Source organism: Macaca nemestrina, chromosome 4, assembly GCF_043159975.1.
Source record: "Macaca nemestrina isolate mMacNem1 chromosome 4, mMacNem.hap1, whole genome shotgun sequence".
Classification (NCBI taxonomy): domain Eukaryota; kingdom Metazoa; phylum Chordata; class Mammalia; order Primates; family Cercopithecidae; genus Macaca; species Macaca nemestrina.
In genome coordinates this window covers 61,910,480-61,925,548 of record NC_092128.1, presented here as the reverse complement: position 1 = coordinate 61,925,548, position 15,069 = coordinate 61,910,480, and the positions used below count along the sequence as shown (strand labels likewise).

Below are 15,069 nucleotides of genomic sequence, written 5' to 3'. Positions count from 1 at the left end.
TTTAAAATCTGGTCAGTAGTTAATAGTAGTACTAGTATTATCAGTCTTTGTTTTGGGAGATTGCCTTCAGAGAGCTGGAAAATCCATTTCCGATTAATAAGGGTTTCTTTCTTTCAGAAGCTTCTCCTAGAAATAAGAACGGGCTAATTAAAAATCTGACAGTCACTCCGATACTTAACAGAATTTTTGCATATGCAGGATAGTCATCACAAATTGTATTCTCTGCACGTCATGTCAAAAGTATTCTCATACACTACTAGAGGGAGCTTAAGAATTTAAGGTGTGCAAGGATATATTTCCACCTTTGGCCCACCAGGGGCCCTTTGGATAGGAGTCTTGTGCTGGACAGGAAAGGCCTATTCGCAGACCTTGTTTTTTCAAGGAGAAAGCCCGCCACTGCTTCTCCTGAGTCTGGAGGTAAAACCAGTCCGACATTGCTACTCCCTAGCTCTCTCCCCCTCCCTTAATTCCTCCTCTACATTTCAGGCGCATTTCACAGAGTGCCACCTGTTCCTGCTGCTTACCCTTTTCATGCCTTCGCATTGACAAGAGTGAGCTCACCCTTCGGCAACCTTTGTCAGGCCGGGCAGACCAGTGGCCAGAGCAGGGCATTAGGACCCTTTTGGAGGCAGTCCCAACTGAGATGCTGCAAAGCCCTTCTTTTACTACTGTCCTCCCTAGATGCAGAATTCGTCCCTCCGCCCCTCTGTCCAGTGGAACCACAGGACTGGAAGATTTTACAGCGTCAGTACTTCTCTGTCAGTCCACAGCCCGGTGCCCGAGGCTCTGTCCTGGCCAGGTGAGCCGAGCAGTACCTGGGCGTGGGGCCGCTGGCACAAAGGACACCCGGCCCCGCCAGAGGCTATAACCTATGGCACACGCGGGCATATAGTGCCACCTGGTAGAGTCAACAGTGGTGCTTTAAAATGCAATACAAACCCCTCCTACATTTGTTGTCAAATCACTTCACGATTCCTAGGCAGGCAGTGGATTCTGCGCCTGGGAGTAGGGCTGGGGGGAACGCTGCCTGCATGTGCAAAAATAACTCCCGAAGACGCGAGCCAAGTCCTGGGTTGGAGCCTCTGCAGCCTGTGGATGCCCGCTGGGCGGCTGACCGTCCCCCGGGAGCCCCGCGGGGCTGCTCCGCTCCCCCTGCGCACGCCGGGCGGCGGGAGAGAGCCGGCGCCGACTTTGGGAGTTCCTGGCTGCCTTGTATGGAGGGCTGCTCCCGGCCCGTCTCCGCCCGACTGCTCTGACGCCCAGCCCTCCCGCTGCCCACCCCCAGCCGCCTCCCTCTGACTTGCCTGAGAAGCCAGACGGAGCCTCTCGCTTCCACAAGTCTCTCTGCCTGCCATTCCCCCATTCCTGCAGCCACCCCCACCCTCCAGCGCCGTCACCCCTCCTCCGCCCCCGCCCCCGCCTCCGCCTTCGCCTTCGCCTCGGCAATCGGGGGAATAAATCAGGGAGGAAACCGAGAGGGAGAGCGAGAGCGCGCGAGCGCCTGCGGGCTCGCCGAGGTCTGTTTCCAAAGTCGCCCTTGATGGCGGCGGAGGCAAGGCGGCCGCGGCGCGGAGCAACCGACGCGCGCTAGTGGGTCCGCCCGCCACCGCCCCTTCTCCGTCGCCCGCTCCCGCCCTCGCCGTCCTCCGCGCGGCTCCGCGCCTCGGGCCCCGGGCGCAGCCGGCCCTCCAGACGCCCGCGGTCCCGGCGGCGTGTGCTGCTCTTCCTCCGCCCGCGGTTTCCAGCGCCGCTCCTTCCCCCGCTTGGGCAGGGAGGGGGCATTGATCTTCGATCGCGAAGATGGCTGCTGGCTGCCTGCTGGCCTTGACTCTGACACTTTTCCAATCTTTGCTCATCGGCCCCTCGTCGGAGGAGCCGTTCCCTTCGGCCGTCACGTAAGTCGGCGGGCCGGGCAGGGAGCGCCGGCCGAGGGGCGCCGCGGGAGTCTGGGGTGGGGGTCGGTTCCCGAGTCGCGGGGCTTTTCCGCCCGTGGGGGTGGGGAGCGAGCGGCCGGGGAGCCGGGCTCGGATGCGGAGAGGCCGGGCGGGCGGTGCGCGCCGCTCGCCGCTGGAATGCGCCCCGAACCGGCGTCTCGGGCGCCTCCGCGGGGCCGGGCACGGGGGCCGGCTGTCCCGGGAAGCGCCCGCCGAAGACTTGCGGCGTCTCAGCCAGTCTCTAACGGGATTCTCTAGACTTCAGAGTTCAGCTGTACTGGGGAAAAAAGTTTCCAGCCAGCTCACCCGTTCTCATTCAACCCAGTTCAATAAAAAGTTATGTTTTGGTTGGGTAATTTACAAATAGGTAATTTCAGGCTTGCGGAGGTAGCGTGGACTTCTCCCGCACTTGGCCTCCGAGATGCTCTTTAATTGCTGTAGTGCCCAAACTCGTTTTATCCCACATTACTGGAAGCACTTGACAGCCTTCCAGTTAGACGCGTGCTGGCTCCCCGCGGCCGAGCGTGCTGTCCACGCAGGGGGCTCGCAGGTACTGGGACCGAGCGATCCAACCTCCCCAACCCCATTATTTGAAACATCTAAGTGTCGGCAGACACGCGGTCCCTGTTCTTCAAATGAATAGAGCCTGTTCTTTGAAGGAGGGACTGTTTCCAGTCTCCTGCAATTTTCTTTTATTTTTAACATTTCTAAAATAACTTTTAAAAACCTCGCTGCTGTTCTGGAAATAGAGGGCTTATAGGTAGCTATAGTCACACGACAGGAAGGGAATGAAAAATAATAATTCTCTCCTCTCTTAGGCAGCAAAATAGAATCAAACCCAGTGGCACATATAAATATATACATATTTCTTAATGCACCGAATAGCCTTCCCGGCTTTCTGGGAAAGCATTTATTTTGGTTCTTGAAGCTTCTTTAAAGCTTCTAAGGGTAGGTAATCTTAAGTGCATGAGTCACTTTAATGCATTTTACATAACAAAAACAAAGCCCAAGGTAGCTTTCCCGGTATTTATGCTGCTGGGAATTATTTGCTGTCCTTTGTTGGCTGAGTGCTGAATACAGTTTTTGGTGGAAAGTAACAGTGAATCTTTACCGGTTGAAACCCTGCGGCTATTATTTAAGATTCAGTTTTAAGTATTTATTACGTTAGGTGTCAGTGCAAGAATCTGGAGGATGCACATTCTATCCCTTAGAAGGGGAGTGTCTAGTTTTTGTTGTCATTGATTTACAGTAATGTTCCTCTTTAGGTAATCTTTCATAAAACTGATTGCAGATCCTTTTTGTTATGAAGCAGAAGGGTAAATGCCATCTGGAGATCTTCGTTTAATTGGCAGGATGTTCCAGTCGGATATTTTTGAACATAAAAAGAATAATAATCACCCTAAAGGGTGCTTCAGAATTATTTACTCTTGTTAAGGCATCACACTTCCATTTAATTTTTTAAGCCTTTTTGTTGCTTGGCCTGTAAAGTGAGAACTCAAGTGAGTCGCTTGCATTCTGTGTCAAATAAAGAAGTGGCTCTTTAAAAAACAGTCACTTTCTAAATGTGTTCCTATTACTCATTTTTACACTGTTGTTTTTAACTGACAATCTATCAATATTTTTGTCATGGGAGGGGATACATCATCATACCATTGGAGAAAGCTGCAACAAAATACAACCTTTTATTCCTCAACATACTATGGTAAAATATTAATGTAAAAATCCTTATTGTAAGAAGAACATCTGCAATAATGCTTTCCTAAAATTATAAGTAAATCAATTTTCATGATCAGAAATTTACTAGACAGGAAAGAGTATAAATAGTGGGCTAAAATGGGAAGTAGGACACCACAATTTCTTTTCTTTGAAAGGATCTGAAATTTTCTTAACAATGAAAATTCAAGATATTTTCAGATTATATAGGACATTGATTATTTCATGAATGAAATACTTAATGAAAGGTTTTGTGGAGCGAAGTCAATCTCCTGTAGGTAATCTTAGCAATATTTTTGGAAGCCTTCGGCATCTTCAGTTTTTCATTTGAAAAGTTAGTAACACTGTCTTCTGAGGAAAGAACTGATGGTTGACATTTGTACTTCATGTTAGATTTCTGAATAAACTTTATGAAACAAAAAAATGCAATTTTTTTGCATGAAGATGTGGTGCCATTTGCTTTTCTTTAGAGAAAAGAATTCATATGCACTGTGTAATCAAGACAAATCTCAAATCTTTGGGGAAACTTCAAATTTATAAAAAGTGAGTACTAAGATTGTAGTGTCACTAAAGGCAAATCATTATGCTTCTGTATATAAATTACTCTGGGAATCATTAATAAATATTTTTGGGTTTTTTTTTTGCCAATTTTATTTTTCAGAGAAAAAGTATAAGAAGTTTTTATCATCTGAAGAGGAAGAGCATGCCATCACACACTATAAAATTAATTATGCACTAATTGGAGTTGGATTTCAATTAGAATTAGTAATTCAAAGTTTTTTTTTTTTAATGTAGAGTGTTTACATCTGTACGAAGGGCTTAAATTCTATTATGGTAAAACAAATAATGTGTCAGTCTAAGTATCTTCTTTCAATTTTTGCTGTCTGGTTTAACATACATTCTAATATAAATTTTTTTTAGATTAAAGTAGTAGTTAACCTGTTCTAAGAGTTAACACTAAAATAGATGTTTTTCAGGCAAGGAAATTTTGATACAATTATTTCTCTGGGTTAGGTGTTTCTTTTGGAAATGTTTGTCTCCCTACGGTGTGAAACATAAATACGTGATATGGTAGCAGCCACATAATGTGTATTGGTTGATATATAAATGGAAAATATATCATTTTTATGCTATAGTATGCACATGTACTGGTATTTTTAAAACGTAGCTTTCAAAAAGGGTAGTTGTCCTTTTTTCTAGAAATAATTTCTTGGCACATGTTGAAAGACTTCTATTTTAAAATTTAGAATTACATGTGTGATAGCCAGTATTATAATGTTAATTTAAATTTGTCCTTAATTTTAGAATCTATTTACAAATGCAATTAAAAAAATATATAGTTATAACTATTCATATTAAACTTTTAGTCACATCAAAATGCCAGTCTTCAATAATTGGCCGAGAGCCCATTGGTATACGGGGATTTTAATATAAAGTGTATAATAGTATAAACATAAAACTAAGGATTATGGATCTCCACAGGAAATAAACATAAAATCTCATAAACGAATAGTACTTTTGGGTTTAATTACTTAGGATATAAATTTTTTTCTGTTATTAGAGAAATTTGTGTTTAAGGCTATAAAGGAGAAATTTTGTATGTCAAGATATTGTAATGGATATCTATTCCATGCATTAGAAGTGACATAATTATTCTCACTTGAGGTCAGCAGTTTCTGTTTACATTTTACATACACAAGGAAATGTGCCATATGATCAATTATGAGATAAAATATTAAATGTAGAATAAAACCTGAAACAGTGAACATTAATAAACTTTTCTCAGGTCTTTAATTTTGTTTTCATTGTCTTAACCATATAACATTTATTATTCCACAGATGTATGTTTTAAAATATGCAACAATAGATATTCCATGTAAGTGTAATATTATGTTAAATTTATTAATGTTACACATCACTATATGTGTAGCTATTTGGATTGGCATTTGAATGAAAATTAAACAGACTGAAATGGATATAATTTTTGAAAAAATGTCAGAAAATACAAGAATCTAAGCATATTATGGTTTATTAAAGGGAAATAAAATGTACCTTTATTATCTTTCCCCCCCATGGCTTTCATTAATATAATTTAATAAATATACATAAAATCTGAATATAAAGTAGGTGGTTCATTTTGACAATAGATAAGAGCTTTACAGTTTTTTTCTTCACAGCAACCTGACTGTGTAGACATCTTTCTGTTATGTCTCCAACACTGATAAAACTAACAATAAAATACTCTCCTCTCTAGGGTTTACACATAGTAAATTTTTACAAAAACATAACATATGGAAATTATTGTGTTAAAATTTAGTATATATATTTAGGAGTATATATTCGTAAACAATAATGCATTTAGAAATTTTACAAATAATTTTTACAATAGTGCGCATAACAAACTATTATTTAATTTACATATTCTCTGGAGTATCATTATATAAAGCACCTCTTCAGGTTTTTCTTGATTTCCCTATTCCTCTATGTAGATGCAAGTTTCCAAGAATTTCCTAGCACATGTCTTCAAGCTATTTATAACTTTAAATTGGAGATTTAAATGGGTAAAATAAAACATATCTTAGGCAAATCATGCTATTTGTTTATCTCATTTAGTGTCTTACAGGTATGGATATAAACATTTCTAACATAGGTATACATAGCATTTGGGGAAAAAATCAGAATTTCAGTATTTCAAAAAAGTAACATTTTATTATTATTAAAATGACAATGTTCCATTATTTCTATTAAAAGAGCTGTCTGTGGTAGTGTTTCAAAAAGCAGGTCAGCTGCTTTCCATGGGGAACAAACTTTGTTCTATTATATCACCTCCACATTTACTTAAGGCTTACAGTGTGCATCAAGCACTGTGTCACTAAGTGTGTCAACCAGTCTTTCTTTTCATGAACTATCTGTGAGCAGTACCACGACTGTTCCCAAGGCTTTCATACAGTTGCTTTCCAGTAAACTGGGAATGGGCTGTGATGGCCAACCATGTAGCTTACACATGGTTCATTTTTTTATGTGTGTGCACTGAAACATGTAAACGATTGCATCATATTGTTTACAGAGATGAGAGAAAAAGGCGATTGACCTCAATGTCAATTAAGTAAAAGTGGCAGCACTTTGTGAAAAAATACTATAATGCTTTTCCTTGAGAGTTCAAAATATTAACATCGCATAGATAACTTTCCTAGTTTGTGTCACTATATAGTATTCTATTAAGAGATAATATTGTATGTGTATGTCCACACATATTTTTAAAACTTTAAGTGAATTGATATAGTAGAAAAACCTCAGTAAGGTAAGTTTATTCACAAGTGTGCATACCTTAGGTCTTCTGTCAGTTCACAACTGTTTTCAGGGATTACATCTAACTTAATAACACCAGCATTTAAGAATAATTTGCCAAGACAATTAAATGAGATATTGCATACACAAGCAGCCGGAAAATGCTCAAGTCCTTTAGAGATGGGTTACTAACATAGTTGACAAGTAATTTAAAAAGTGACTCTAAAGACAGTTTTGCCATCTTTTAAACAAAACAAGTATGAGAAAGAAACTACATTTGAAATGTTGGCACCTATTAAAAGTTCTTTACATACTAAGCAGTTTTATTTTTTTCATTTAGATAAGATATGCTTTGAATTTGTAAGAATTAAACATATTTGGTAGTGTGATATTTTAGGAATGAAGGCAAATGTGCACAGGTTTAAAATTTTTATTTGTAAAAATATAAGATCTTAAATATCCCTTCCTTGTAGGATTTACATCTTTTGTAGTAATTCAGTACATAGAGTCAGCTACTCTTAGCAGTTTTTAAAATTGAGTAAAGAAAGCAGTCATTGCTCCTTTGTATTTTGCCACTGTTTTGTACAGGTTATGAACAAGGAAAAGATTGACTTTGTGGCCTCAATAAACCGGCACACTTTTTATAGTTAATTTCAATAATTCAGAATTAGGCTGTTATATATAAAGCAATATTTGAAGTTCTCTTTGAATATGAATGTGGGATATTTCTGGCTAAATGTTATTTTAACATTTGCTTCTGCTGATTTTTTTAACCATATGCTCTGTGGATTTAAAAAATTAGGATACATTTAAAATTCTATATCATAAATGGAAGAACAACTTAAACTAGAACTGGTGGCAGTAGAAAATAATGGTGTTGGCCATTTTAAATGTTTCGGATTTGGGGATAATCTTACTGTCTATTTGAAGCTCATTTTTTTCTGAGTAATTAAAAATGCACTATGGTGGTTTCTTGGCAAATGATGAAAAGTAATTCCAGTGTTATTTTATTCAAATAATTCTGTTTTCTCGCTCTTTAATACACATACATGCGTACAATTACTATTAACCATAACATTATTATTTACATATAACATCAAATCAAATGAAAAATTTAAAAATTTGTTTTTCTTAAGTTACCTGTGATCAGACCTCAGTTTCAGGTCCTTTTCACTTAAATCTGCACTCACTGTTTCAGGAGATTTCCTGTTATCAGACATTTCTCTGTAAGAGAAATTATTGAGGGATTTTGGTATACAGATAAACCTGTAATATGTAATCAACACATAACAAAATTGTCAAACAAGTCTAGAGAATTGTTTCTTTTGATATTTGCTCAATACCTTAGGGATAATTAGGGAAAAGAGGGGAAAGAGCTAATAAAATTTTTCTAAGGTGCATACTGTCAAATGATGTGAAGGGATGGCTAAATATTAATAATGCCATATTTTGAGAGTTACAAGAGGAATGGTACAATAAAATAAATGGGCTCAGGCAGACTACAAAAATCTCTTGTTTTTAAAAAGTGATCAACAGGCATTGTGGTGAAAATACTTTGAGGAATGATGGATGTGTAAGTGGGGCAGAGAGAAGAGCCCTCAGATTTATGAGGTGCAACATTATATTAAAGATACTAAAGGTAGCAGTTGGTTATTTTTCTTAATTTCTTCTGTTTTCTTCATTTCCCATGTGAGCTTGGTTATATTGGAAATGCTGCTTCCTAAACTTAATAATCATTTTTAGAGACTTAAATATTCACATTTGGAAATTCACCTTAGAGACCAAGACAATAAAATTATCTAGATCTCAAAACATAAGTACTTAAAAATTTTTAGTTTTTATGAAATTCTGGGAAATGGTTTATTGGATAAGAAACACTAGTATAATCTTTAATTAAGAGCTTAAGTGCTAATCAACAAGAAAGAAATTCCATTAGTAAATTTTTTTCCATTAGATTACGAGAAAGAAATAACTTGCAGGTAAGCAGCCTTCTAGGTAGTATACTTAAAACTAGCCTTCTAAATAAATAGTATATTTTATTTTTGAAGTAGTTTTCATTTATTTTGCCTCTTTTAATATTTCTTGTTTCAAATATTTTTAAATACCAAATATAATTTAATTCAACAATTAATGCAATTATTATTATTGAGTGCAAATTACGTACTGCACTGAGCTATCTATTGAGAATACAAACTGAGGGAGAGAGTTCCTAAGGAAGATATTAGCAACTCCAAGCTGACTATGAAACACTGGGATACATCAGAGCATGACTAAGGAAAAAGTATATTGCACACTGAAGGGGCATGGTCTAAAGAAACATGGTATGTTCTTTGTTAGGCATTGGACTTGTCGATGGGAAATGATGTTGGTAGCTGTTGGCTTAAGTCTGGTGATAAATTTCTTGCCCCCTGACCCAAGGAGGAGATGGGCAGTGCTCATATTACATCGACATTACCAATAGCCCTGTTCTGTGTACCAACACAAATTTGGTCTTCATCCTGTGTTGCTGTTGAGATTTTTAAATTAAAAAAAAAAAAGTAATAGGTTTGAATCATAATATGTAGAAAATGGATTAAGGAGGGCCAGTATATGAGGCAGAAGCTATGAGATTAGTTAGTATACCATTGCAGCATTCACTGAACTAGAGATGATGCCCGAGGTTTCAAAAAGATTAGTGTCAGTGGGAAGGTGAAGCAGGTTTAAGTAGAAGTATAATTTCAGGACTTGGTGGTTGTGAGATTTGAGGAATCGGGAAGGGAAGAAGAATTGGAGATGTCGTTTAGATCTCTTAATTTTGTAGGCTAGAGAACAAGGAGGAATGCAGGTTGATGTTGTGAGGGTGGGAGCAGCTTGACTGTTGGACATTTGCAGTTTGCAGTGCATCTTGTAGATGTCTGTTAGGCCCTTAGAAATATGTATCTGGGCCGGGCGCGATGGCTCACACCTGTAATCCCAGCACTTTGGGAGGCCAAGGTGGGTAGATCATGAGGTCAGGAGATCGAGACAATCCTGGCTAACATGGTGAAACCCCATCTCTACTAGAAATACAAAAAAAAATTAGCCGGGTGTGATGGCATGCTCCTGTAGTCCCAGCCATTGAGGAGGCTGAGGCAGGAGAATCGCTTGAACCTGGGAGGCAGATGTTGCAGTGAGCCAAGATTGCGTCACTGCATGCCTGGGTGACAGAGTGAGACTCTGTGTTAAAAAAAAAAAAAAAATGTATCTAAAGAGAGTTTGGAGGCAAATTCAGAGAGCAATATCTTTGAAGGCAGAAGGAGGATTTTTTTTCCATTTATTTAACTCATATTTATCTGTAATCTAAGATAGCCGCTGAATTTCAAAAGAAGGGCCTTGATTTACAGTTTCATTTTGTGGATAGTCAAACCAGATGACCCCTTTAAGGAAGGCATCAAGGCCACTGATGAAAGAGAGAAGTCTCATCATGTCAGGGAGAGAAGCATGGTTTCAGTGGCTGGAGGAGTTGGTCAAGTTGAGAATATGGAGACAAGTGCAGTTTGTTCCTTCCAGGAATTTGGTGACATGAGGAAAGTGAGAGATAGTAAATTCAGAGGAAGACATTATCCTTAGCAAACTAACACAGGAACAGAAAACCAAATACCGCATGTTCTCACTTATAAAGGGGAGCAACATGATGAGAACACATGGACACTTAGAGGAGATCAACACACACTGGGACCTTTCAGAGGGTAGGGGGTGGGAGGAGGGAGAGGATCAGGAAAAAATAACTAATGAGTACTAGGCTTAATGCCTGGCTGATGAAATCATCTGTACAACAAACCCCTATGATACAAGTTTACCTATGTAACAGACCTCCACTTGTACCCCTGAACTTAAAAATAAAAGTTAAGAAAAAATAATAAATAATGAAGAAGTTAATGTTAGGCCATTTGGGATTGTAAATTGTACAAAACCATAGAACTTTCGTAAACCAAAAAGAAATATTTTTAAATGATAGTGGAGCTGGATGATCCGTCATGGGAGTTCAGGTTAAGGATGTTCCAACAACTGCAGACAAAGGTGAGACTGCTGTCACGATAATCTCTCAAGTCATTTTCTGCTTCTCTTTGTGTCACTTGTTTCTTCTCTTTCTCTATAAGTTGGCATTATCTGCCTCCAGTGCTCGTGATATTGAATGGTTGTGAGGGATTATGTTTTCTCCTTTGAAGCTTTGAACCAACTTGAGTGTAGAATCCTAGTCCTAAAGATAACCTCCCAAAGAAGATGTGTTGATCGTCTGAATATGGGCCAGATGGCCACTTACAGCCCATTTAATTGTGACCAGGAGATGGGATTTGGAAAAGAGACTCTGGTTGCCTGAGCTTGGGTTACTTCACCATATCTGGTCCAATCTTATTAGGAGGTATTACATTGTAAGAGGCCAGTTGCTATTACTGTGGATAGGGGAAGAGGTGATTCTCAGAAAAAGACTCTGATGGGAAGGGTGGGGAAGGTGGGGAAGGCTGTACAGACAACTAAATAAGTGTTACCAGAAGGGAGATTCCCATATCTCAGAGGGAGAAGACCAAATGTCAGAGAGATGAAAGCAATGAGATGCCATGATTGATGGATGAAAGTTCTGATAGAGGCAGGTGAGGAAGGGATCAAGACTAAACACAGTGTCTTACAAAGTAACTTTTGAAATATGAAACAGCCTTGAGAAGTAAAGCAGATGGTTGGAATACAGGATAGATATAATTTTAATTTACCAGAGATGTTTTTACAGGAATGATTTAAATTACGTACTCCATTCTCGAGAAGGAATGACATAATTCAGAAATGTAATACATACACATTAGTGATATTCACATTTTGAGAGGCATGGACTAGAGTTTTTCTTCCAGTGGTAGTAACAAGACTCCAGTTTGCCACTATATTACCTTTGGACACAGCAACATTTGGTTCTCACTTGTCTTTATTTTTCGTTTACTTCTTTCCTAGGAGAGATTATCATCTTAAAGATCCATGTAGTTTTATAACATGTTATTAGATTTTTTTTTTTTGAGATGACATCTCACTGTGTCACCCAGGCTGGAGTGCAGTGGTGTGATCTCAACTCACTGCAATCTCTGCCTCCTGGGTTCAAGTGATTCTCCTGTCTCAGCCTCCTGAGTAACTGGGACAACAGGCGCACACCACCACACCCGGCTAGGTTTTGTATTTTTAGTAGAGATGGGGTTTCACCATATTGGTCAGGCTGGTCTCAAACTCCTGACTTCAGGTGATCCACCCGCCTTGGCCTCCCAAATTGCTGGGATTACAGATGTGAACCACCACGCCTGGCCAATGTCATTAGATTTTAAAAGTGTGTAGTGCTTGTGGTAGAAAGATCTTCCAGTAATATCATTGAAAAACAGATAAAAGAGCAGATCGTTATTTGCTTTGACAATTTAGCATTACTTATTCATAGATTTTCAGCAGATAGTAGTGCTTTACTGCCCAACTCTATTGGTGCTTCCTGCCCTCAGTAGAGGGGAAAAGTTTTGGTTGAAACAGATCCTTGTCAAGAAAACAAAATAATAAACTCTAGAAGATAAAAAACCACTGGAAGTTGGGCGAGGGCTCGCTTGTAGGCTCAGCTGTTAGGGAGGCTGAGGAAGGAAGATCGCTTGAGCCCAGGAGTTCAAATCTTGCCTGGGCAACATAGGGAGGCTTGTCTCCAAACAAATAAACAAAAAACTGACAGAATATCTCCGCAAAGTGTATCCCTGGTTAACCCTCACTGAGGCATCTCAGGTCTCCCGAAGGTCTGGAAATTACTGGCAGTTGCCATCACGGCAGTTCCCTGAGTTTCCAGGATGAATGAATGAATGGTTAGGACTGCAAATGCCAGCGGATCTGAGAATCAATCTTCCTCTCATTGGTACCGTTACAGTGTGGAAAAACCACTCTTGTGGTTTGTGGCAAGAGATGAGAAGAGTTAGGGTGGGCTATTTATTTCCCTTTTGTGACTTTGCTCTTTTTTCTCTCCCATAGATATTCACAGTTTGAAGTAATTTTGGTGTCTCTACCTGCAGTGTCTGAACAGTAATAATGACTACCAATCATCCTTCAGTTACAATAATATTGTTTTCTGACATTTTTCCTTCTGTATGCCAGGCACTATTAATTAGTACTCTCCTTTTTTTTTTTTTTTTTTTTGAGACAGAGTCTTGCTCTGTCACCCATAGACACATAGAGGGGATCAACACTGGGAACTTTCAGAGGGTGGAGGGTGGGAGGAGGGAGAGGATCAGGAAAAAATAATTAATGAGTACTGGCTTAATGCCTGGCTGATGAAATAATGTGTATAACAAACCCATACGACACAAGTTTACCTATGTTACCTACCTCCACTTGTACCGCTGAATTTAAAAATAAAAGTTAAGAAAAAATAAATAATGAATCATAAATTCATAATTAATAATGAACAAGTTATTTCTTTATTCACTCCAAGAGTAGAGTGGCGTGATCTTGGCTCACTGCAACCTCTGCCTCCCGGGTTCAAGTGATTCTCCTGCCTCAGCCCTCCTAGTAGCTGGGATTACAGGTGTGCACCACCACGCCTGGCTAATTTTTGTATTTTTAGTAGAGATAGGGTTTCACCATGTTGGCCAGGCTGGTCTCAAACGCCTGACCTCAGTAATCCAACCATCTCAGCCTCACAAAGTGCTGGGATTACAGGCGCGAACCACTGTGCCTGGCCTCATGTTTTTTAATCCATCTAGCCTTCAAGCCAATCCTCTGAGATAAGTAGTAGTATTATCTCTGTTTTGTAAATGCGGGAACAAGTTTAGGGTATGAAGAACTTTTCTGAATTTCCTTAGGAGTTCAAATTTGATCTCAAGCAGCTCAATTCTAGATTCCTACACTTACCTGCTGAACGTTGCTGCCCTTTGCAGGAGCTTTGAGGTCTTATATATGATCTCGCCTGACTGTATATTCCAGCAATAAGATTGAGGGAGAGGAGTCATGTAAAGTAGGGCAGAACTAACTCTCAGCCTTGATTTCTCTGTCTGTAGAACAAGGATAGTATTTTTTCTTCCTGCATCCAATGTTACCGTGAAGATTAAATAAAAGAATGCGTGGGGAACTTTAAAGGATTGTTTAATAGCCAGGCTTCATTATGTGTGCCTTGTGTGGTTTTTCTGCCTTTAAGAGATCATGAATTGATGACTATGGATTAGTGAGCTAGATTATTGTGCTAATATATAACCATTTGGGCCATGAGAAAAACTTAAAATGAATGGAAAAAGGGATGCTTAGCAGGTCTTAAAAACGTCTCTTCCTAAAACCTGTGTAGCCTTTCATTATAAAAGGGAAAGGGAAAGAGATGCAGTGGAGTGTAAGTGAAATAGGGTGGGTGAACTGTTCCATCCCTAGGTTAAGGACAAAACCAGTGTCCTAAAAGAGACCATGAAGAAAGCAGAACCACAAAGCATTTGATGTGCTTTGTTGTGACAATTCAGCCAGCACCTGTTGTAGGAGAACTGTGCCACAGAGTGTGAATCTATTTTTAAAAGTCATAGCTTTACCACCAATATCCTCTCATTGTCAAAGATGTGAGTTTTTAGCCTCAAAACAGAATATCTGAAAGTTAATAATGCAATCTATCCGGGATGTTTATAGAAATGATTCTGGACTACCCTACAAATTGAGTGAGTGCAGGATAGTGAAATCAAGACCAGTTGCATTTTTCGCAACCAATACAGAAGTTGGCAAAAATCTGCCAAAAGCGTACGGAAAAAGGCCAGCTTTTACTTGACTCATCCAACTGATGGTTAGTTACACTCATTTAACTCTAGCCCTTCACTTTGCAATATAAATGGAGTTAAGCCTCTCATAAATGCTGTTTTTTTGTTGGCAGAAATCAAGCACTGAAATAAAATTTCTGGTGCAAATTTGGAATTGATTTATGGATAAAAGAGATGTTTTAGATTAACCAATACATTAATACTATGACTAATGATTACAACTTGATGATAACCATTGAAGCAGGAAGTTTTCGATGCCAGCAACCTGGCTTTTGTTTTGTTTTGTTTTTGTTTTTTTGAGATGGAGTCTCTCTCTATCACCCAGGTTGGAGTGCAATGACCTGATCTCGGCTCACTGCAACCTCCGCCTCCTGGGTTCAAGC

General features: G+C 39.6%; 1 protein-coding gene across 7 annotated transcripts in view; it reads left to right on the top strand.

The window, feature by feature from the left end:
* Positions 1-1,296: 1,296 nt before the first annotated feature.
* The window catches only part of LOC105475402 (calcium voltage-gated channel auxiliary subunit alpha2delta 1), a 506,236-nt gene continuing 492,463 nt past the window's right edge, over positions 1,297-15,069 (top strand). For 4 of the 7 annotated variants that reach the window (XM_011730614.3, XM_011730612.3, XM_011730613.3 and 1 more), the window contains exon 1: positions 1,402-1,895. In XM_011730614.3, coding sequence (XP_011728916.2) covers positions 1,801-1,895 — 95 coding nt within the window. In that variant the 5' untranslated portion in view covers positions 1,402-1,800. Of the gene's footprint in view, positions 1,896-15,069 lie in introns of all 7 variants that reach the window. The other 3 variants (XM_011730608.3, XM_011730607.3, XM_011730609.3) reach the window with 2 other exon arrangements.